We start from the raw sequence: 24,462 nt of genomic DNA on the forward strand, positions 1-24,462 counted from the left end.
TCCGCTAGCCCTAGGAGCCAAAAGAATCGGCGAAACGACAACGGTCATCGCCGTTTTCAAGGGCACGAAGGTTCCCAATTACGTGAGGTACGGCTCGTCATTGCTAAGATGCTCTCTCTATAGCAGGCAGGTGCACATGTCTGTCACCAGTGCGGACGAGTTGGTCATAGAAAAGACGTGTGTCCCACCCCGAACGAAAGAAGATGTCATTGATGTGCCAAACTCAACCCGGAGGAACAGCATCTATGCTCACCAAGGTGCAAGCTGTGCGGCGGCGGCCATGTTACGGGTGACAAGACCTGCAAGGCACGCTACAAGACGTCATATGTCGTCAGGAAAAGACAATGGGAGCGGCGTTACGCTTCGGGAGAAGAGAGCCAGCTGCCATCGGAACGCAACTTCTCAGTACTGGACTTCGCGCGCAAACCAAGATCCCATTCGAGGAACCGCTCGACTTCTAAGAGCCGGTCGCCATCCAACGGCGGCATCTTGCGCCGTCAGAGTCGGAGTCCCAGCACTTCCCGGAAAGGAAGATCCCCGTCGAAGGAACGCGTAAGCTGGTCGGACGCGGCCAATGGCACCAGAAAGGCCGGCGGCAACGCAACCAAGAAACAGCAAACGCAAAGCAGAGCGCGAAATGATAGAGGCTCTTCGCGAGAAAAACAAGGAACTGAGAAGAATGGTAGATGAATTGAAGAGCCTACAATGTCTGGCGGAGGCTAGGGGCAACGACACCGCCCCGGGCCCTTCGACCGACATATCTGAGTCTCTGCCTAAAGGGCAGCCAATGGAAACTGCCAACGATGCCGAGGAACTCAAAGAACCGGCACTAAAGAAGAGGATCACGAAAAAACGTGGCACCAAAGAAATTAGCAGGAACGAAACTCGCATAGAAGTCAGGTTGAGCAAGTTGGAAAAGAGGATGGAGCGAATGTTCGAATCAATGATGAAAAAATTATCGACTCGCTCAAGTGGGCCATCGATGAAAGAAGCAGAATAAACCACGAACGGTTCTTGAAGATCGAGGGAGCCATCCAACACACTCTAAGCCGAGGCCTTATCACAAAAACAGGACCCACGCACGGCGTTGCCGGGCGGCACTACCGCGACAGACATAGGCGTGCGCACAGGGGGGGCAGGGGGGGCGGCCGCCCCCCCTAATAATCTGAAGGGGGGCGCCAAAGTTGCCCCATGCCTTGCCGATCTAACACATGAAAGTAAAAATTTCTGCTCAGAAATATGTTGTATGTGTTGCAATTCCATCGCCTTGAAATAAAAATTTGATAACCATCCCTCTTTGCACTGTGTTCAGGCCGCTAGGCCTTCAGTGGGAAGAGGTCGGGAGTTGCTGGAAAGGGGGGGGGGCGCAGCGGTAAGACTTTGCCCCCCCCCCTAATCGAGAACTCTGCGCACGCCTATGGCGACAGACCATTCATTGCCCCAGAAACAACAATAGTCATTTCGCAGTGGAATTGCCGCGGCCCGGACAGGAAGTGGGCAGTTCTACTGAAACACATCGAGAACAGCGACCGGAAACCAGACATAATTCTACTCCAAGAAACTTTAGCAGTGCATCGCCCCCTACATGGCTACAGAGCGCTATGGTCTACCGACGACAACAGCCGTGGACTATGTGTCATGGCCAGGAAGGTGCACACATTGCTGGAACTTAATCTCCCGAACGTTACAATTGATCACGTTTTTGCGGAAGTGGTGGTAGGCAAGAAAAGAAAGGAAAGCATTTATATCCTCGACGTTTACAGCAACCCAAGTAAACGCAGGCAGCGCTTCAGGGCGATCCTACACAAGGCGAGTGCACAGGCAGGCTGCTCCAAGCTACTGGCCTGCGGCGATTTCAACGCCATGGACCAGTCCTGGGGTTACGTCAAGAGCAACGCCAAAGGCAGAAACCTGGCGCATGATGCGCTCGACAATGGGACGTCCTCGTCACGAATCCTGCCAGCCCGACGAGAACGGGCACTTCGGTGTCCAGAGACACCACCCCCGACCTCACCTTTGTCAAAAACATTGTGGCGAAGGACGTAGAGTGGAAGAACCCCGGACTAGACCTTGGAAGTGATCACACCCAGCCGAAAAAAACCATTGGCCGACCAATTGGAATTCCAATGGGTCGGCCATTTGGTCAGCCAATTGGTCGGCCAATAATGTTGGATGACCTATTGGCCGACCAATTGGACCGCCAATAGGTCTTCCCATTGGCCGCCAACTTGTTGCACTTTTAGTTGGTTCTATCCCATTGCTGCAGCCACTCCATCTGAGCTGCCGCTGCAGTGCGTTGGTTACCTGTATCACAAATAGAACTCTTGGAATGGATGAATATCTTTATTTCTCTGTTTGTATACACAGCATGCAGACTAGTTCGTCCTTTAAGCAATTTTCCACAGGCCATTGTCCATGCCGTGCTCCGCTCGCCGCAGGCTGGCTGGACCTTCACAAAGTGAGTGGCAAAAGAGAACAATGGGTTTAATGCGCGAACCGCAGTTTCGCGCATTAAAACAACAAGGCACTGAAATGTTGAGTGGCGTGAGCTCACCTCTTCAACAACGTCCCATGCATGGCGAACTCCGTTGCGTGGCGACGTCGTGAACCCGTCAATCGTAACATGAACAGCCCTGAAATACATTTAGGCAGACAAATTAATTCTTAATAATACCGCTCACGCTATGAGGAGTGAAAATGGCAAGGAAAACTGAACCAGCTATGTTACTCACATAAACAGAGGCACTCTTCCTTCGGTGCGAGGCTTAGCGGCGTTCAGCGTAAAGATGCATCTTGAAACACACTGCTTTGGGTGTGCGACATCATCGTCGCCACTTCTCACACTCTTGCAGACCACTTTACATTTCCAATGTAATGCACAGTCAGAGAAGACTGCGTGTGCAACCGACCAACACGCCTACACTACGTATACACCGCCAGCACCACGTTGAATACCACTTATCCACTGTACGTCTATGGATTGGATTCGATTGGATTGGATCGTGGTTTTATTTCAAAACAATTTTGCTACTCGTGTCGGAAAGTTTTCTTTAGTGTTTGCTTGTTGTTTTTTTGAGAACTTTATCTTGAATCGCTGATTGTAATATCAAAATTAATTGCCTCATAAATATACATTTGTAAAGGTTGAAGTTTTGAACAATTCTGAAGGTTTCAAATTAAGGGTGAGAGAGATAACTAAATTTCAGCAAATGGTTGTCGTAATTGAATACTATCCAAATACTATCCAAAATGGCTCCCCAATCGGTACATCATGTTGGAGCAGTCAGTAGTATTAACTTTATGGTTGGAGCCAATGGGTCCAATTGGGCCAACTGGCCATCCTAATCGAGCCAATGGGCCCAATTCGGATCGCTCCAATAGCTCCAATTGGCCCCATTGGGTTTCCATTTGGCCCCATTGGGATTCCATTTGGACCCATTGGGTGGCCAATTGGACCAATTGGTCGGCCAATGGTTTTTTTCGGCTGGGCATGATTGTGGGAACCACAGTGCGACTGAGTAGAGCCAGCGCACCTCAGGCACGAAAGCACACATGGGCGGACTGGGAAGCCTTCAGAAGGAAAAGAAACGGGGCCGCAGACGAAGACGAACACATCCAAGACATAGACGCCTGGATGAAAAGCGTTGCCAGGGACGTCAAGACGGCCACGAGAGAAATCGAGACGGATGTTCAAGTCGACAGCATGGACAGCAGGCTAGCCCACCTAATCGAGGCGAAGCGATCTCTACAAGAGCGATGGAAGAAGCAAAGGCTCAACAGAGGGCTGCGGAAGAAGATCGCCGGTCTGAATCGCAAGATTGAGGAGCACTGCCACGCGCTAAACAACCATAAATGGAACGAGCTCTTCAACGCCGGTGACGGCCAACTCCACAATGGCAGGACCTGGAACCTGTTCCGGAACCTACTGGATGAAACGAAGACCAAGTCTCATCAGAGGGATAGACTTGCAAAGATCATACACGCGGAAATCAAGGAAAGAGGCGAGGATGTGGTGAAGAAGAGACTTCTGGAGAAATACATCCCCTCCACGCAGAAAGTCACCCACAGAGATTGCTTTGGAAGCCCGAACGACAGGTTGGACAGAGACATCGACGTCGAGGATGTGCGGACGGCTTTGCAAGAGCTTGACAGCAGATCGGGACCGGGCCCCGACCACGTGCCGAACAGAGCACTCAAGAACCTCGATGACCCTTCGATTGTGGCCCTCACGAAATACTTCAACGAGTGCTGGAGGTCGGGAGTCGTGCCGAAGGAGTGAAACATTCTAAGATGATCCTGATACCCAAGCCTGGCAAGCTGCCGAACACGGACAACCTCCGTCCAATATCGCTCACATCCTGCGTGGGCAAGGTAATGGAGCGCGTCCTACTAGCGCGCTGGCAAGAATATATCGAAGACAACGACCTGTACCCCGAGAGTATGATCGGATTCCGGCAGCACTTGTGCACGCAGGACGCCATGGTACAACAGAAACACCTCATTGTCGACAGGGACACCCGAGACTCAAGGGCCGTCATGGGCCTGGACCTACAGGGGGCCTTCGACAACGTCAACCACTCGGCGATCCTAAGCCAAGTCTCTAAGCTGAACATATGGGCAAGCGGACACACGAGTACATAAGGAGCTTTCTCACGGGCCGAACGGCAGAAATAGTTGCGGGGGATCTCGCAACGGAAGCCAATGAGAACGGCAGCCGAGGCACCCCTCAAGGGTCGGATCACCTTGCCGCTCCTAATCAACCTGGTCATGATCGAGGTCGCCAGTAGACTCGCAGAGGTGGAGCACGTCGGGCACACCATATATGCCGACGACATCATGCTGTGGGTCGAGGGCGGCAGCGACGGTCGAGTAGAAGAGGCGCTTCAGCGGGCGGTACGGACAGTCAAGGAAAGCCTCGAGGGCACCGGCCTCAGATGCTCACCGAGTAAGTCCGTGCTACTGCTGTACAGGCCCAAGGAAGGTCTTCGCACCGAAAAGACAAGCGACCGCGAGGAAATCTCCGTCTACACCAAAGACGGTACCGTCATACCCAGAGTCGCAGACATCCGTATTCTGGGAACTCTTATTAACGAGCACGGAGGTAACGGGAAATTAGTGACACGTGTCGTCGGCAAGGCGGCCAGCGCCATCAGACTAATGAGAAGAGTGTCGAAAGACCGAGAAGACTTTGCAAGGTGAACCTCACGAGGCCCGTGCACTCTTTCGTCCTCAGCCACATCACATACGTGGCCGCATTCCACAAATGGAAGAGGGATGAAAAGAACAAGCTCAAAGTAGTCATCCGAAGGGCATACAAGACGGCCATCGGGGTTCCCGAATCCACCAGCACGGAGAGGTTGTACACCCTGGGCATCCACAACACCCTCGATAGAGTGAACTACCCTCGACGAAATCGCCGAGGCCCAGAGGATTGCCCAGCTGGAGAGGCTCTCTATGACCAAGCCCGGTAGGAGAATCCTGGAGAAGCTGGAAATCCGATATCACGAACAACAAGGCGCCAAGACTCCCGTCCCGTACGAGATCAGGAGCAAAATTCGCGTGGACACGATCCCGCGTAACGTGCACCCCGAACACAATGAAGGCAGACGCAAGGCGAGGTCCAAGGCGCTGGCGGACCTGCACGCCGGCGACGCGGGCGCCCGTTACGTGGATGCTGCCGAATAAGCGAGCAGAAGAGGTTTCGCCGTGGTTGTCATCGATGCCGGGAGGAGCATCAGAGCGGCGGCCAGCACGACGAGCAGTACACCCGAAGAGGCCGAAGAGGTGACCGGCCGCACTGGCCATCAAAGACCCGGGCTGCCTCATGATGTCCTCAGCGACTCGCGGCAGGCAATCAGGAACTTTTCCCGAGGCAGGGTCTCTGCTGCTGCGACGAAGATTTTAATCGAGACGCCGAGACACCTGGAAAGGAGGAGAATCAAGTGGTTTTCGGCACACGGAGGGGAAGTGTCGGACAGCGACGCAAACCGTAACGAAACCGCACACGCCCGCGCGCGCGAACTATATAACGGATCGCGCCGGGTCGAGCGGTGATTACTTGTGGGTCAGCACAAGAGACCGAATCACCAGCTTTAAAGAGATCACCAAGGCCTATCGGCTCGCCAGACGCGCGCTCCCGCCGCCCTGTAAAGGGTAGTTTAGAAATTCAACGGTACTTTAGAAATTCAGTTTTTTGGCGGCGCGTGCAACTACAAACATTATAGAGTGTGCGCGCTGCCCAGATAACAGCGTGCACAGACCCATCGACTATTTATTTTTTCTGAGGTGTTTGCAGCAGATTCTCTCGGGGTATATGAGCAAAACATGGTAGCACAACTATATATGCTCTGCTTCAAATTCCCTACCTCAAATTCCAGAAAACATACGCTCCTAACAGCTGTTCCGAGCTTTACTAGAAATGAAAGCCGGATCAGCGCCTGGTCCAGACGGTTTTCCAACAGAACTTGACAAGCGCTGCTGGGCAGAATTAGGCTCTTCCTTAGCGCAACTAATTAATTCAATCCTACCAGATCAGCGGCTTCCAAACTCGGTCAAAAAAAGGACCGGAACCTGCAGTTTGCCGCGCCACACTAGCGACATTCCTTAGCCGTAGCGGCGGAAAACGGAAGTTGTGAGTGGGCAGTTAGCCGTCTCGCCCACAGCTGGCGGCACGTTTTTTGAGCGAGCGCGGCCCCGCGCCCGCAGCTGCAGTGGCACAATGGCAGCAGCAGTTCCGAAGTCTCCTTGGAGCACTCGTTATTGTTGTGTGGTTGGGTGCCCTAACACTCAAGCAAACACCAAGGGCCGTGAGCCGCCTGTCAAGTTCTATCGCTTTCCGGGCAAGTGGTACGAGAAGGAGCGGCGGCAGGCGTGGACAACTGCTGTGCGGAGAGTCAAGTGAGCAAAACCTCGATTCATCACATTTGTTTGTTTACAACGTGCTTTTTTCACGCTGGGCGCGCTGTGTTCGGACAACAGTGAGATTGTTTCACTGTTCATCCTCGATAAACCGCACCGGTGCGCACCATCTGTCCTCGATAAACTGGGGCGCACCGTCGCGGGGCAGTTTTTCGTTGCCCCCATCGCGCACCGTGAGAGTTGATGGTGCGACGGAGTGCAATCCAAGGCGGAACGGGCTGTATATTGTTGCTGACAAGCATGAATTTCTTGCGAATTAATCAGACAGCGATGCGACGGTCTCATAACGGGCGTTAATAAGGGCCGGATATTAATAATGAGGACGCGAACTTCGTGTACTGCAAAGAAGGCTGAATGCATGGCCAGCCAATTGGAGCTTTGCATTCGTTTCGTTCGATTGAATTACACGAACAGTTACTGCCTAGACCACGGAGACCTACATGCTTTGCTGTGGCGGAAGGGCGGAACATAACAGGCACTCGTGTTATGGCTCTCAGAACGAAGATGAGAAGAAGCTTGTAGTGCTTGTAGGCAGCTGTTTAGTGGAAGCGGTGAAGTGCGTTGTCGCGCATGTGTGAAGGATATGGCTTGCGTGTACATATAATCATTAGATTTCAATAAATAGCACTTTGTTGTGGCGCTGTGTCATATTACGCTGCTTTTTAGCCACTTGTGAACGTTTTGATGAGTTGCTTTCACAGCCTAAGAGATGGCGCTAGGGTAGAACCGCTCAGTTTGTCCTTCTCATTGGAGGTGAACTGGGGTAGGTTGAGGGCAGCTTTGAACGCTGTGCGGATTATGGCGTTGATGTGCTCTTCGTCCGACTTTGTGAGATTTTGAAATGGTAGACTGTAGCCGATACGAGGGATAATCATTGCTTGTACTATTCGGACGGTGTCTTCTTCCCTCATTCCGTTCCGGTTGTTTGTTAGCCGCTTTATTATGCGTGCCAGTTGGGAAGATTTAGTGCGCAGTTGCGTTATGGTGGTGTCCGCTCGAGCATTTCCTTGTAGGTGCATCCCAAGTATTCTTATTTGCCTCCACTCTGGTATGGGCGCTGTTCCTATATATAGTTGTACTGGAGTGTTTTTGGACATTTCTGTGGTGCAGTGAATTCGTAGGAATTTCGACTTTTCTGGAGCGCATTTTAGGCCATTCTCCAAAGCAAGCTTCGATATCCAATTCACTGCATTTTGAAGATTTTGCGCCTTTTCTTGTAGGGAGCCTCGGTTTTCCCATAGTGTAATGTCGTCTGCGTAGATTACGTGTCCAACATTTTGGAGTGCCTGTAGTTGTTTGGCAATTTTAATCATGGAGACGTTGAATAAGAGGGGGGATATGATAGATCCCTGTGGGGTACCGACGTTTCCCTGCCGGAACGGATCTGTTCGTATTCCCCCAGGCCGATCGTCGCTGTCCTCTTTTCAAGGAAGGCCACGACGTAATTGTAGATTCTTTCGCCACAGCCTATTTTGGTCAGAAAATCTAGTATGGCTCGGTGGGTAACATTATCAAAAGCCCCCTTTAAATCGAGGGCTAGTACCAGGTTTTCCCCAGGGACTTTTTTGTCCAGTACTTCTTTTTTGAGTAAAAGGAAGGCATCTTGCGTTGAGAGATGTCGTCTGAAGCCGATCATGCTGTTCGGGAAAATATCGTTGTCCTCCATGTAATTGGTGAGTCGGTTGGCCACAACTCGTTCATACACCTTACCCAGGCACGAGGCTCACGAACACCATAGAAGAGATAAAACACGCCACCCTTCAAGCACAACAAATACGACTAGAAAAGTCCCGCACGGGGAGGGCGATCCTATGGCAAGTAGGCGATCCACCTGATCGCAGACGCCAAGAGCAGGAAACAGACCTAAACCCTGCACAACGATCCCACATGAAAGCGCTGCCCCTTCCAAAAAACATGCATCCTAATATCCACGTAGAAAGAACAAAGGCCAGGGTCAATTTCCTGCAAAAAAAATTCGAACATCACGATAATGGTGTACGTCGATGCAGCGAAGTATGACGAAGAAACGGCGGCATTAGTGGTGACCACCCGTGAAGGGGACATCATAGACTGCATCACCATGCGAAACACCACCACAAAGCACGCGGAGACCGGAGCCCTCCTTCTCGCGATTCGCTGGGGAGAACGAAATGGCCGCAGCCTCAACATCATCACCGATTCGCAAGTGGCTGTGCGAATGCTAGCGGCAGGAAGAATACCACTTGCACTTAGAAAGGTGCTTCCAGAATCCCTCGAGAAAGTTCACAACATTACGTGGACCCCCGGACACGAGGGACTGCCGGGTAACGAGGCGAGCGTGCGACTTCACTCACCACCCCCCTGTGACTGATGCCTTACGATACCCAAGCACCACTACGTACTGGGAATACCTACAAAATACCAGAAAAGAGCGGGCTACATATCCAATCCCGCATCGCGAACTAACAGCAAGTGAAGCCCAGATGCTACGTAAGATTCAAACGAACACCTTCATACATAAATCTCGCTGGGCGAAAATTTTCCAACAACGGCACCCTGACTACACAGAAGACTGCAGGCTATGCGGAGAGACTGCTACCCTCTTCCATGCCACGTGGGCCTGCTCACACCTCTGGGCAGGGGCCGAACACCAAAAGAACCCGCCACTGACTTCCCGCGAATCATGGGAGGCCGCCCTCGCCAGCCGCGAGGGCCCTCGCCAGCTCCGAGATCCAAAGGGACCTAATCAGTCGGGCGAAGACGGGAGCAGAAGCCACTGGAGCCCTGGACAAAGGGTTCCACCTATGATTCTTTCATCCTTTTCTCCCCTTCCCCTTTCCTCCATCTTTACTTCAATAAAGTCAGTCAGTCAGTTTGCCCTCGATCAATGCACCGTGCCGGTGCGCACCGTGCACCGTGCCGGTTTTGGGGGCAACCCTGGTGCGTGTTTGTCAAGGATGCTATTAGGGGAACGCCATTGGGCCTCCTCAATTATCAGTCCCGGATTTTCCGCGGACTGCCCGAGACGCAATCCGGCGCTTGATTTTCCCATGTATTCCTATGGGACTTCCGGTCCGGACGCAGTCCTCGGACTGCCCGGGGACCGTCCAGGATCCTGGTAAATCGCGGATGCCCAGTGTATGCACCCAGGGGCTCTCTACGAAATTTTGCAGACCTTCGCGCATCACCGACACTGTTTTCAAAAATCGGTTTGCGGCTACCAATCAAGTTGCTTGAATCTTTGTGGCGCATGTGTAGAAGGCAAATAGTTGTTTATGATTGTTCAGGGGTTCTCAAGCAAGTGTTCCGTCTGCGTAAATTCTTTTTCTGAGCGATACTGCCATTGGTAAATTGTACATTACGGCACTTGCATTTGTTACGTATATGGCTCTTTTTTTATTATTCCTGAAGCGCATATTCCGATCAAAGCCGGAAATTTAGGCCGAAAGTAAATATTGTGTCGGTAATTAAAGGGGTTACAGCGCACGGATACAATGACGAATAAACGAAGAAATGCAGCACACAGTGGTGTGAATTTGATTTTAGTCGTACGCAAGTAAGCACCTTCACAGCTGCAATTAATGTTGCATGGCGATAATCAAGATATCTGCTTGGAGGTGTTCAAAAAGCGTTCGAAATAAAAATAGCGAGGCACAATAAATAGATAAATAAACAAATAAAACAGCTAGCGCAACGGCAATTATACTTATCAGCGTGAGCAGTAATTTTTGTTTTGGCTTTTTTTTTCGTCAGTTTAGGGAGTTTCGAATGCTTTTACACGCTCTTCAATAACTTTTCAATTTACTCGTTAATGGTGGATTTATGTGAGGACACCCCGTTGCTGCTCTTTTTTTTTTTTTTGTTCTGACAGGCTGTCATAATAAATTGTTTGTGCTTTTGGCTAGATGCGCAACACTGCACTTTTTTTTTACATGCTGTTGGATAATGGGGCTTGGTAAATCGTGACTTGGCCTTTGGCAAAAGTTTTTTTAAAACTGGTAACACATTGTGTATGAATAATTGGTGACATAGGTTAGTCCTAAGCTTTTCTTCATAACAAAAGAAGGGAGAATGCACAGGTATCATACAAGCAAGGTACCCGCAGCGCGTTATCGAATCAGGATTGTCATGTTCATGCTCCTTGGCTCCATGTGCAGGGCCCTGTGCTACATGCCTAGTTTGTCTAAAGTCTGTGTGGCGTGTCTATTCTTAAATCACTTTGATACTACTGTAAAAATTACAGAGGCTCGTCTCAAAAATGTTGCCTGTGTCACGGGTGACAACAGCTAGGGCTCCAGTCTCCCCTAATTCCATTACTCCTATTAATAATGGCTGACATGAAATGCCATTGTCTTGAGTGAGGGGTAAGAACATGATCACACTGCTTTCATTCATCGTGCTAGTGTAAAGTGAATGAAAGGCTGCTGTTCATTATAGGGAGAGGGACATACCATCTTCATTTTGTGCCGCTTGGTAGTAAGAAAGAATTCAACTGCCACCATTTTTCGGGCCTTCCGCTTTTCACTTGAGTGAGGAGGAGGAAAAAACAACCACAGCGTAATATTTTCAGCATTGTTCAGACATCTTTCTTGAAAGGTGCAGAAGGAGAGGCAAGAAAGGAATGCATATTTGCTTTGTGCATTTCATTTGTGAGGGTGGGCTCTAATTAATGCCACCTGCAGCTCTTTGTTCGGATCAGCCTTCTACGATGTTTGGTTTTGCGCGCTGGTAGTTGCGCTGTTTCACTGCCACAGGCAAAACTTTAAAAAATGCACGAGGTAATATTGTTTCACCTTCACACAGGTGCACTATAATCGTTCCTGAACGATTATAGTTCGGTCGTAGCACATTTTTATAGAGGCATTATTTAACATTGGTAGTATTTCTCTTCCAAACCATGGCACGCATTTCTTCGCAGTTCATAGAAGGTGTGCGTTCTCACAAAATAGTTTTGCTCCTTGAAATTTGAGAATTGATTGATCCTTCTAAGGCAGTGGTTCTCAAATGGGGGTCCGCGGACCCTAGGGGGTCCGCGAAGCCATTTCTAGGATCCGCAAAACCCTCACCCGCTTTTTTTTTTTTTGTTTAAGCGCGACTGTGCCACGTATTGATGAACTGTCCAAAATGAAGTGATGTGGCACGTTTGTTTGATGTTTTTGGTAGCAATAAAAGGCACCTGTTTCACGCTCCAGTTGTGTTAATTTACCTACGTACCCCCCCCCCCCCCCCCTCCCTCCCCTCCGCTGCAAGGGGTCCCCCATCACTCCCACCAGTCCACAACGGGTCCCCGACACATCCATGGCTGAGAACCACTGTTCTAAGGTGTTCTCGTGTTTTGCAGCCCAGACGGCAGCGCATGGAAGCCAACAGCGGCGACTCGAATCTGCAGTGTGCATTTTGCGGGAAACCGCAGGAGTGATGTCAGCACCCATGCATCGTACTATCCCACCATCTTCCCCAGTGCATACAAAAAGAAGCCTGCAGACGAAGCCAGGTCACAAAGGTAACTTCAGTAAACTTGACACATATCGCTGCACCAGGTTATTGTTGACCGAAACGGTTGTCATTGTCACCCGAAGAGTGGCGGTTGGTTCAGGTAAATTATGTAAAAAGAAGCACCTGCTGTCAAAGGAATGGATACAGTCATAGGCGGAATGTTTTCAATTTCCAAGGGGGGAACCGCCGTGGTGGCTCAGTGGCTGAGGCGTTCTGCTGCTGAGCACAAGGACGTGGGTTCAGTTCTCGGCCGCAGCGGCCGCTTATCTGACGGAGGCGAAAAGCGAAAATGCCTGTGTGTTCGAGATTTTAGCGCATGGCAAAGATCCGCAGGCGTAAAAATTAATCCGGAGCCCTCCACTACGGCGCACCTCATTTCCTGCGTTGCCTCGGCGTGTCTTCAATCAAATATATATATATATATATATGGTTAGGAACGTGGGTTTGGTCCCCACTCTGGGCGCATGTTTTTCTTTCTTTCTTTCTTTCTCGCTTCAACTAATATGAAAAAAATATATAATTTCACTAACGGTAAAAAGAATATAGTCCAACCATTCCCCTATGCCTTCTTTGGCGTTGTAGACTGCCCGAATTTCTTTCTGTATATATATATAATATGATACATTGAGATTTTACAACACTTTACGATCCCCAGGTGGTCAAAATAAATCCCGAGCCCTCCACTGTGGCACGCCTCAAGCCCAGGTGTGGAATTTTGTGTGTTAAATCCCATGAGCATCAAAAGCATACAAACCAATTAAAAGCAAGCTGAACATTTAGCAACACATTCATTCCCTACACTGGGCTATCGGAACATCAGAAAATTATGGTTAGTAGGCTCTGTCCTTGTCATTAAAAATATAATAGAGTTATTCCTGTGTGTATATTTAAGCACATTTTGTTTGCACATGCCATTCACAGTCCAAAGTTAAGAAATGAAATAAAAAATGTGTGACACAACTGTCGCTGGTGCTTCTGGTGCATACGCTCTCCCATGGTGGGGAATAAATGGAACTTATGAATAAACGTTTTGCACATTCGTGCCAACACTGAAGCGATAAAATTTGATGTAAAACGGTAGAAACAGCTCCAGGGAAACCTCAAGTGACCAAGGTAACAAAACTCTGGCAGTGACATTTTGGTGATGGGGGGGGGAGTAAGAATCAACAAAAGACAGAGCCCCCCTCCTCCTCGTAGTGGGATCTTATCTTTTTCTGTAAAGGCTAGGGAATTTCTAAGGTAATTTTCCAAAATTTTTTGGATGTGTGTACTCGTAAGTTGTTTTTCGGGAAGCCGAATTCGGGCTTAATTTATGTTTTCATAAGAGTACAGAGAGGTATGCCTGTCGAGAAGAGGGAGCAGCTGTAGTGTGTGAGCAAAAGGTGATCAACTGTCGCCGCATCTAGGTGACAATGTGTCTGTTGCTAGATCGAAATACTACTCCTGCCCACTCTACTGTTGTCCTTGTTGGGGGCTTTGAGTCGCAATAAATGGTACTGGACAGGACAGTGTACTGAAAATACGTATTTTGTCCTTGTGGAAATGATAGAGTCCTGCTCATTTGATCGGATCTGTGGTGTGTGTTTCTTGTAAGTTTGCTGTTCCTCTCTTTCAGTTCTGCATTATCTAAAAAAAAGTTCACCATTTTTACTACTATTTGTACTTCACGTGTTATAGAGTTTTATTAAAGGGACACTGAAGTGGTATGTAAACATTGCGGGATTACTAGCGCAAATTGTAGTCCGGAGTCCCCAGGCCATGTTTCGACCACTCTAGGCGCGTTTACGCGATTTTATTTAGTAGAAAAACTAATTCGAAAATGCTGTCCTCCTCTCTTTACGCTCGCCCATTTTCTGTGGCGTTTTCGTGTGACGTCAGGAGGGGATGAGGTGGCAATTGGCTGGCTGCGCTACTGCATGGCTCCCCGGCCTTCAGACAGAGTCAGTCGGCCCAGCGTTTCGTCCGCCGGCCGCCGGCGGGTCGTCGCAATCAAGGAGGTTAAAAAAAATTGCTTGGTCGCAATTCGTTCGCTTAGTTGAAACGAAGCCAGGACACGTTTGTGAATGGAAGAATGTGCCTTTCTTTACTTGGTTTGTTTGTACATTGTATCTAGCTCCAAGTCAAGGTCGCTTCACACAGGCGCTGCACAAGCGCACATGCGACGCTTCGCTGACTGGTATGCCAGTAGGAAAATATAAGGCCTCTTGAAGGCTGGAGAAGAGTCAGCGAAGTTAATATAGGTACTAAATAAATAAAATCAACTGATATTTTTACCGTGCAGCGTAAAACTAGGGCGCGGGAAGCACTTTTTTGCGCTGGGCGAACAAGAACAGCGGTCAGCAGCACGACTACGCATCTGCGAACGCTTTTCCGTCTACGAAATGCAATTGCTAGACGTGAGCTACTGTGGAAACTCGGGCGACGCTTACTGCACGAGCGCAGTACAACAAATAGTCACCCAAGCTGCTTGAAATGCCAAAACTAAATAAAAGTGTAAACCGGTTGTGCAATATATACCTTATATTAGGGAGGCCTGCGGATCCGGCTTCGTGGCCGAGTGGGCTGAGGCGTTATGTAGTTCACCGCAAGTATTTTGCAAGTCACGAGTTCGAATCCCCGCGGGTACGTGCTTTTTTTTTTTTTTTGTAAGTTAACTTTTATGTTTTCCGCCGATGTTTTCTATATTGAGTTCACCTTTTTTTGGGCCGCAACGTTCATGTCTACACGAACTAGTTCACAAAACACGCGCAGGCTGGCACTGGCGCGCTAGTGACTTCTCGTTGGCGTGCTGTTGCCATAAGCACCGACTGCTTGCAGGCAGTGGGCACAGGCCAGAATGAACAGACCCTTGGCCTGGTGCGAACACGCTTTTTACGATACAGGCATGAGGGAGGCAAGCTCCAAATATGGGGGAAAAGCGCATGACATTTGGGCGTCTGCGGGTACGCGGAGGGCGTTCATGCACTGCGTAGGTCTCGGCTAGTGAATGCTACGACTACAAGCCGTCCTGGGAGGCTTATCTTGTGCATTTTACAGCCGCCAACATGGCAGAAGCGCGGTACGATGATTACTGAGATATTGAGAATGCCCATCCAACAACGCCATTGGTTATGTTTTACAGAACCGAAACCGAAACCGAAACTTGTTTGATTGCTAACCTTGGGCATCGTCCAATCACGGCGCCCCTCCTCTCAACGTCACAGCCTTAGTTGGTGCGGCCGCCGCAAACCGCGCATGGTAGTTTTTCTTCTTTCGCGCTTTGTAAAATAATTACCGATTTGTCAACCGGATAAACGATGAAAAGTGTGCTAATTTGAGCCAGTCTACGCAGTGCAAGCAAAAACGGGAGCTTGACAAATTCACTTCAGTGTCCCTTTAAGGAATACAGTCGAACACGGATATATCGAACTCCAAGGGGATCACGAAATAGTTCGATATATCGATAATTCGAAATATGAAGTATGCCTATCTGAAGCGTATCTGAAAACTCCGCACATGATTGAGAGCTTTTGAAAGTCACTACAAGTGGTACCTCACCGATTTGTTCCTCACAGCACGGTAAATTCAAAGCCACACCGCTACGATAACGACACTTCAACATAAAAATAATCTGCAAGATTGGCTCGCTTCTTGTGCATCATAAGTTCACAAAGCTGTTCTAAATCCAAAGTCTTCCGTTTTTCCGTGACCATGGCTCCGAAACGTGGGCCGTGGACAAAAATACGTATCCCGGTACATGGGTCCCCCTGCGCGATGAACCAGTGAAAAACGCTCAAGCATGCAGAAAAAATGCCAGAAACTGAGCGCGGCAGGAAAAGTTGCCATCATAATCACATCCGCCCCGTAAGGAGAAGCGCACTTGCAGGGGCACTTGAGGCGCAGCGTTCGATATACCGAATGTGCCCGTGACCGAGAGTTCGATACACGCGTATAACAGCGCTATACTTTTGCAAGGGATTTTCAAGGGGATGTTCAGACAGTTCGATATAGACAATAATTCGATATATCCGTGTTCGATATATCCGTGTCCGACTGTATAGCGCAAAAAAGCAATATCAAGGGCATTGTTTCCGCAAGAAGTCAGTAAATAAAAATTCACGGGGAAACATTATGCTTTTGTCATTAAATAGTGCTCTGGTATGCTTCGTAACCAAGCAGTGAATGTTAGACAGGCTGTTTGGAATGACGGGATGCCTACTTTACAATTGTTTAGTTTGATTGATTGATTGTGGGGGTTTAACGCGCCGACGCAACGCAGGCGATGAGGCGCGCCGTTGTGGAGGGCTCCGGATTAATTTTGACCACCCGGGGATCTTTAACGTGCGCCGAAATCTCGTACACACGGGCGTTTTTGCTTTTCGCCTCCATCAGAAAAGCGGCCGCCGCGGCCGGGAATCGAACCCGCGACCTCGTGCTCAGCAGCGCAACGCCTTAGCCACTGAGCCACCGCGGCGGGTACAATTGTTTAGTTTGCTGTATAGCTAAAATAAATAGTCCTATCATTGTATACCATACGCCTGTTGGCCTGTCCTTTCAAGAAAAATCTGCGAATTACAAAACTGGCCTGGGTATGTACACTGTTATGCATAGGACATCCATGACAGTAATTGAGCACTGTTCTGTCAATGTGACCAATAATGCGAAGGATGTATCACCCCCCGTGAAAATGTAAAGAACATTTCTAGCAAGAAATAATAATTTCCAGCTTCATTTCTGACTAGATTTATAGGTTCTAACTGAAATTGACAGCTTCTAACTAGAAAAATTCTTAGTCTAGCTAGAAACGATTATTTCCAGCTTGCAGGTGTTTTTTTTTTTCTTCTAGCTGGAGTGACAAATGCCAGCTGAAAGTAAATGCTGCGAGCAGAAAAAATCTTAATCCAACAATAAATGAGCTAGAAAATGAATTTCTAGCTAGAAATTCTGCCTATTTCTAGCTAGAAAAATTTCTGGTTCAATAAGCGAGCTAGAAAAAATTTTCACCTCGGATAGCTTTAATAAACCGAGCTTATTTTGTTTGCAATGCAGGTGGCTTGCTCGTTTCATGAGAAAAGCCTCGTTTGGGCGTTGCGACACAGAGTCTACTGTGGTACATGGCATCGCGGAAGCTGCGAAAGAGCCTCCGCCTGACAACGATGGAGATCTCGGGCTGGCTGGACAGCAGCGGATGGGAGAAGACGCTGTACGGGTTGACATGGACCCAGGATGCCCCGTTGCCTGCTTTGGAGATGTTGCAGCGCAGACTTCCCCAAAGGAAACTGCTGAACAAGTATGTACGCGCCTCGGTCAAAATTTCACATATACAGTGAAGACTTCAGGGTCTCTCTGCAGCCAAATGTTCCTGCCTTTATGGTGGTGCATTGTAATGCTGTTTCATTTTTGTTGTGGAAGGATCGAGCGGTGAAAATGTGGCCAAGACCTATTCTCCAGAGTTGCATTCGTATGCATTGAACAGTAGTTTGACTCTTCAGAAAGACTGCAGTATCATCTGCTCCAACTGCCAAAAGGTTGGAAAGGTAAGGATTACTCCGAATAAAGCCCATTATAATTTAGCAGAGTTTAAAATCATGTTACCGACATAGAAGCTGTTACCATAAAATACCAATCAAAATGTGCCACCATGCAAGCACCCACCCTCCCCCATAACCACTCCCTGATGGTCCAACCAGAGAAACCAAAACCGCCCAGGAACGCAGCTAATTGGCTTTGCCTAATCCAAAATGCAATCCAAGAAAACACAGCATGCCGTAAATTCAGCTCACTCTCGCCTGTTTGTTATTTTTATCGGACAGTGGCGGATGTGCTTGTCATTGATTGCAAGGTTTCAAAGGGCAGGCGATCGGGTGCACCCTAGTGGAGGGCTCCGGACTAATTTCAACCACGTGGTGATCTTTAACGTGCACCAAATGTGCTTATGACATCGTGATAATGGTGGTTTGTGGCAGGCGTTCATATACAGATGAGAAAATTGAAGTCATGGAACAAAGAGAATATGCGAATGGACAAGAAGTACGAGACTTCGCCACAGCGGAACTTTGGCAAGGCCTTCGACGAAAGTTGAGCAACAGAGTGCCACCAATGTTCAGTGAAGGAGTGGATGACACTCTTTTTTTTAGTTTCGTGGGCGAGAAAGAAGCGCAGGGAGTGCTGTGAGTAATAACAGGCTTCTGTCTGAAGGAGCTGCTATATAGTGCAGAGCTTGCAGCTCAGAACGTTTGTTGCGTCGAGCCAGTGCATCGAGCGATAGAAAGAGCGGTTTGGCATTACAATGCATCGTGCCACTAACGAAAGCCAGAAGACACAGGAAGGTTTCTCAGAGGCACCAAAAACTTTTCGCTCCTGCTGTGAACGCCCTCCGAACACACGACAAGTACACCTTGTTTAACATCTCAGAAACAGACCATACGATGGTTTGAATGGATTGTTTGGCTGACAGTAACAACAACGTGGTAGGCGAGAACACGGTGCGAACTGGTTGCGCCAAGAAAGATTTCACGGGCGTCTTCGTCTTTATTACAAATATGTTTATCTCTAATGCACTGCGGTATTTTTTTTCTTTTTCTGGAGTTGGGCTCTAAGGGAGGTTAACATTTTCGCGCCACTATTTTGAATTATAGGGCAGTTCCGAACAGGGGCCCCCTCCCCAAAATTCTGTGAACTATCCCCACGTCAAAAGGGGGCGGGGCGCTTGCTCGATCAGTGTATTACGGTATATTCATTGCTGGCTAGCAGTTTTTACTCTTCGAGCTACATACACTCCATGCAATGAATTTTTTATTTAGTTTACGCATTTAATGCACTTTCACTACTAAACAGCAAAAGGGGCCGTGTACTAGACACGCCCTCATTTGTGTAGTGCTGCCGTGTCAGGGATTGCATAGCACTAGTGGTGGGTGACCTCACGAGAAAAAAAAAAAATGAAAGCATCAATTTGTACATAAAGACAAATGGAAAGCTCGAAGAGCTCTCAAATCATTATGAAAGCAAGCAGTAGAAGAGCAAATAAGGGGATGAGGCAGTTTGGTGCGGGACTTGAGCTGAGGGCTGTTCTGGGTCCTTGGTCAGGCCCCAGTCAGGCCACACAAGCAATCAAAGCTCTCATGGAATTTCTCTGGAGCACAGAACTGGACAGGGTTTTGTGATTTAAACTTTTGGGTGCATCAAAAATGACATCTTTTCGTTTTCACTTTTTTTTTTTTCCCTTTTTTTTTTTCTTCTCTCATTTAGCGTAGCAAGCCAGCATGACGGCTCAGCTAACATCGCTGGTCTTTATTACAGTTATTCCCTCTCTCTCTCTCTGAAATATAGTAGCTATTATTTATCCTGAAAAGTTTAATGCTTTTTGTTCCTAGTTCCGGTAATCTGCAACACTGAAAGGCTGTGTGCACTTTTCTCTTTATGACCTAATTTGTAGTCACATGTGCATGCCTGCGAGTTAAGATAGCGGCGGTTCAAACCGCCATTCTGCCTTTCGTGACACAGCACCTGGGCCTTTTTTAAATGTCACAGTCTACATTGGTTCATAAATAGCTGTCTACGTACCCGAAAACTCCTGTGAAAGTGTTCATGATGTTCTATTAGGCCCCCTGCAAAAGTTACTTACCCCTTTTTCTGGCAGACCTCGGAGCAGCATAAAAAATGGACTTGCCTTCAGTTTTTGCTTGATTCCTTTGCGAATCACGTACTTTAATGTTCTCTGTATGCACACTGTTGCAGGTGGGCACGAAATACAGGCACATAAAAGTGGTCACAAAATTAGCCATACAAGGAGGAAAGCTATGCCTAGAGTGCCACATATCAAATTTTCCCCTTTGCAGTGGATTTCGCCATCACTTTTTCAAGATCAGTAGAGATTCGTGGTATGCTCGTTGTTTCAAGAAGCGCTGCTCTAGATGTTTATTGATCACAATTCCCATTCCTTGCGGTGTACAGCTTTATGTGAACTGTAAACTATTCCCGGTGTGAGAAGCAGCTAGCACTTCTCGTGTAGCTATTACAAGCCATCTGTCCGTAGGGTTGTGTCACAGCATAAAGGCAGGCTTTGCTCTACAGAGATCAGACCATTGCCGCTGTATTTGTGTGGATTGTGTTCTTCGCCCATTTGCCGTCACGCTGACAACCAGTGCTCGTCTGTCTTCCTGTGATTAACACCTTATTTCCTAAATGTTGGTTTTTCGGGGCCCATTCTAGCCTCAGACTTGATTGTCCTGGCTAAATAATGCAATTTAATAGCCTTCAAGCAGATTATCCCACATCCCACTTTAGTGTGGGCACAAAAACGTGTAGCGGCATGAGAAAGTTGATGGACAACGACCGTGCCTCTTGAAAAAAATTTATTTGCGTGTTGTGCGCTTTAAATGTTTGTGCTGGCACATAAATCGGCCATGCAGACAAAATACAAGTTTCTTTTATTCGAGAGATTTCGTGTTCTGTGGTGCCCCCAGCGCTTGTCCGGCAGCAAACGATGCCGTATTCACTGAGAAATTAATCAATTTAGGTTCAAACTTTGATTCCCCCGCCAAACTGTGTGTTTTCATGACATCTGCTGTGAAGTCACAATGGCAGGTATTCAAATGAACTTTCAGTGTGCTATTAGGGTCTGCAACCTTGCTTGCCGTCAGTCCTCCCAAATGGCCCTACCATACGCAGCCGTGGATCGCCATTGCCATGTTTTCGACCGTATTTGCAGCTAACTTGTTTTGGTTCAGGTAGAAACAAATTGTTTCATGGAACATGGGGTATGCTCAACAAACAGGGTCGCGTAAGACAACATCATTTGTGCTAATCGGCCAGTGCCGTGTAAGACCACCCCAAAGCAGCGGACTGCGGTTCAGCTAAAACAAGCATAGTGTGACCAGTAGCAACAGCAGTGCGCATCGGTACTGTTTACATGTATTTCCGTAACTTCCATTGTTTTCTCCGCCATTCTTACTGCTGTGAAATAAATATGAATTGCATTTAAGCACAAAAAGCTCGTTTGGCAAGCTTATAAGCCCTGCCTAGGTAATTTGCGTTTGCTTTTGCCGACCTCAGCCAATCGCACAGCTGGGCGTATGACATCATAAGTTCTGTTGCGGGAAATGAGCTAGTGGGTTGCGTGGCCATTCCCCTTTTTCCTAATTATATAGCTCATTTGAGCGAAGTGGGCGTTAAAAGTGGTGTCAGTGTGATTCTTACAAGTCAATCTTTCGAATGAACCGAACTTGTGTTTTGTCTGCATGGCCCTTTTAAGGTTGATTTGTATGGCATTTATACGTCTCTTTCAGGGCACTCAGACAGATACAGCCCAGCCAGGAAAGCTGGTGATTCTGTTGTCCATGGCAACCGGGCGTAACGCCTCTACGCAGGTTTCACACGTAGAACAAGATGGCGAGGTAAGATCCCTACTTCAGGATCAAATACGTTGGTTGTTCAGTCTTCTGCTGATGTATAGCCTCAAATTTTAGGTTTGGTGTCGAGAGAAAATAACTTCATTACTAATAAAATAAAGCAAAGCTGAATCAGGGGCCATATCAAGGGTTTCGCTGCCTGCAGGGGGCCACTTAGACTCACTAACTAAAAGTTGAAGATATTGTTATTTTACCTGAAGGATCATTTTTCCTAGCACATCTGGCTTTTAACTTGGGGACAAACGATGACTTGCGAAAAATTATACAAATGAGGTTGGTTGTTCTTTTACTGCGAAGCGGTAAACAGTCGAGCCTTGTTATGACAAAGTAGTATCGGAGCAGTAAATTAGCTTGTTGTATCCGATATTCGTTGTAACCGTAGAGGTAACAATCGGCTCTAATAAATCGGCTGTCTGGCTCGCGCAACAATCCTAGATAAAAAACATTGTTCTAGGCTTCGAACCCACTACAAACAAAGTAGTCCTTATTTGTCTCCTTGTGGCATTTCAAACTAAACAGACCGGAACGTGAGAATATGAAATTACAACAGAACCATGTTCGTTCGGCAAAGCAGGCTGGCCTTCTTATTTACTTGAAGGAGGATGTGGCCTTTGCCTGGTGGCTTTTCACAGTCTGAGTGGAATTCAGTTTTTCCCAGTGTCCAGGCAATAAAGGGCCTTAAGCTACTAAAAAACGGTCGTTCTGTCTCACTTTCTTGCTTTTGCTATGCTAGCTGTCGAGTTTTGGGCCTTGCAGAACTAAATGTTTCTTCGTTATGGACAATATCACGCGGCTCTTGAGGTTTCGGTTTCATTATAAAAAGAATAGGTGTCATTGAAATGAAGCATGACCAAACAAAATTCATATTTAGTTCGCTATATCCGATAATTCGCTATATCAGTGTTCACTGTAACGAGGTTCGGCTGTACCTCTAACCAGCCGAGGAAATTTTCGTGTTTGTGTCAGCAGAAAACTCCCAGGCTACTACTGGCTACACAAACAAACATCCCAGGCTATCACTGGTTTCTGGCTACACCCCTGGTTACATAAACAAACTACTGGCACCGCCAGGGATTGAACCTGGGCCCGCATAGAGAAGAGCGAGAGCCCACCGTCTTTCAAACTGAGCTACGCCCACACGTGGAGACGGGGGAGACAGACTGTGGTTTGGATTAAGCGTTTGGATAGGGGGAGGTTGCTCTTTGGCGGCGACGCATTGAGCAAGAGTGACGGGGAAGCAGTGAGAGAGATTACACCAAAGACACGGTGTTGCCCTCCTCCTCACCCTTGCAAAGATGGTAAAAGTAGCCGCCAGAAACGGCGCGTTCCAAACTGCGCAGTAAGGCGCCGGCACGTGCGACATGAAAGCAAGCAAAAAAAGAACAGTACTCTTGCTCGCGCTGTTCAGGTAGGGGGCACGCCTACACTGCGAAAGCGGGAAATTTGAATTTTACTATATACAGCTCCGTTCAATTGATCAAGAGAGGAGTGAGACAGGGAGGCGAAGAGCATGATGGGTAGTAGCAGTGAGCGGATGCTACGTGTGTGAATTCAAGTGACGCCACGTGGGTAATCGTTGTGGGTGTTGTTTACAGCTTTGCAGTCCAAGCACCTTCACAGAGTACAATGGAGCCATTTTTTTTTTCTTTTTTCTTTTCTAGTGGCATGAAAAATGGCATGAGAGCTAGCCAGGAGCTTGCTCAGGGCATTACACTTAGCATAAGGCACTCTGCGCTGGTCGTGCTGCTTCATGTATTTGCTTTTCTTCAATCCATGGCAAAAGAACTCAAGGGGAAAAGTGAATCAATTGGAATTCGAACTTGCAGCCTCAGGAATATCAGTACAGTTGAACCTCGTTATAAGAGACACTGATGTAAGAGACAAATGGGTATAAGAGACACTATTCACCCACATGGTTGGCTGCCCTATCTTTCCCATTAAATCGACCTCTTTTATAACAGACATCGGATGTAGAAGACTGGTTATAAGGGACAAGTCATCCTTGAAGTTTAATCATTAATCTCGCTTGCAACAGACATTTTAACTTCAGATGCAGTGCCACCAGTGACTAATTGCAGTTGCTTCCATTGTGGAAACACAGGTAGATGACAGACACCTGCTGTCGCTATTTATTATAACTTCAGCAAAACAACAGTGGTTCAGTTACCTATGAAATGACGATAAGCCCTGCCAATGGAAATGCAATAGACAGAAGTGGTTGAAGCTTACTCCCATCCATTGAATGGAGCGCGATCGCACATGCGGGCTCTCCCACTCGCGTAGCTCCCAATCAAGAAGTGCTGCAGATGTTGAGTCCTGCAAGCGTAATGAATAGCCTGAGCACACAGCGGAAGCTGTGCGCTCTGGCTATTCATCAGGCTTGTGACCTCAACATCTACGATTCATCTTCCACAAACAAGGAAAGGAAAAAAAGCTCGTAGAATCAGTTATAAAAAAAAAGTGTAAATACAGTCATGAAGCAAACAAAGTTTCATAAATTCTGGGGCCAAACATTAATTAGAATGAATCTTTTGAAACATGCTGTAACGTTCTTTTGAGCTTATTTTAGTCATACGGTGCCCACATAGAACTATGGGTTGATCAGTTAGTGAAAACATAATACCCTGCTTATAAGAGACATCTCTTATAACAGACAGAAACTGCTCCCCGGTACGTGTCT

General features: G+C 47.9%; 1 protein-coding gene and 1 long non-coding RNA gene across 4 annotated transcripts in view; one reads left to right on the forward strand and one right to left on the reverse strand.

Moving 5' to 3' along the window:
• Positions 1-2,324: 2,324 nt before the first annotated feature.
• LOC144139208 (uncharacterized) lies at positions 2,325-3,159 on the reverse strand. The gene is made up of 3 exons (XR_013316102.1): positions 2,733-3,159; positions 2,555-2,633; positions 2,325-2,449 (listed from the first exon to the last, which is right to left on the reverse strand). It is a non-coding gene; the product is annotated as an uncharacterized LOC144139208 (long non-coding RNA).
• A 3,458-nt stretch (positions 3,160-6,617) lies between these two features.
• LOC144138162 (THAP domain-containing protein 11-like) overlaps positions 6,618-24,462 on the forward strand; it is a 29,557-nt gene continuing 11,712 nt past the window's right edge. For 2 of the 3 annotated variants that reach the window (XM_077670307.1, XM_077670305.1), the window contains exons 1-4: positions 6,618-6,897; positions 12,239-12,400; positions 17,422-17,662; positions 21,660-21,767. In XM_077670307.1, coding sequence (XP_077526433.1) covers positions 6,719-6,897; positions 12,239-12,400; positions 17,422-17,662; positions 21,660-21,767 — 690 coding nt within the window. In that variant the 5' untranslated portion in view covers positions 6,618-6,718. The remainder of the gene's footprint in view (positions 6,898-12,238; positions 12,401-17,421; positions 17,663-21,659; positions 21,768-24,462) is intronic. The other variant, XM_077670306.1, reaches the window with a different exon arrangement.

This window comes from Haemaphysalis longicornis, unplaced genomic scaffold (genome assembly GCF_048455015.1).
Source record: "Haemaphysalis longicornis isolate Haplotype H1 unplaced genomic scaffold, Haemaphysalis longicornis Haplotype H1 scaffold_5, whole genome shotgun sequence".
Classification (NCBI taxonomy): domain Eukaryota; kingdom Metazoa; phylum Arthropoda; class Arachnida; order Ixodida; family Ixodidae; genus Haemaphysalis; species Haemaphysalis longicornis.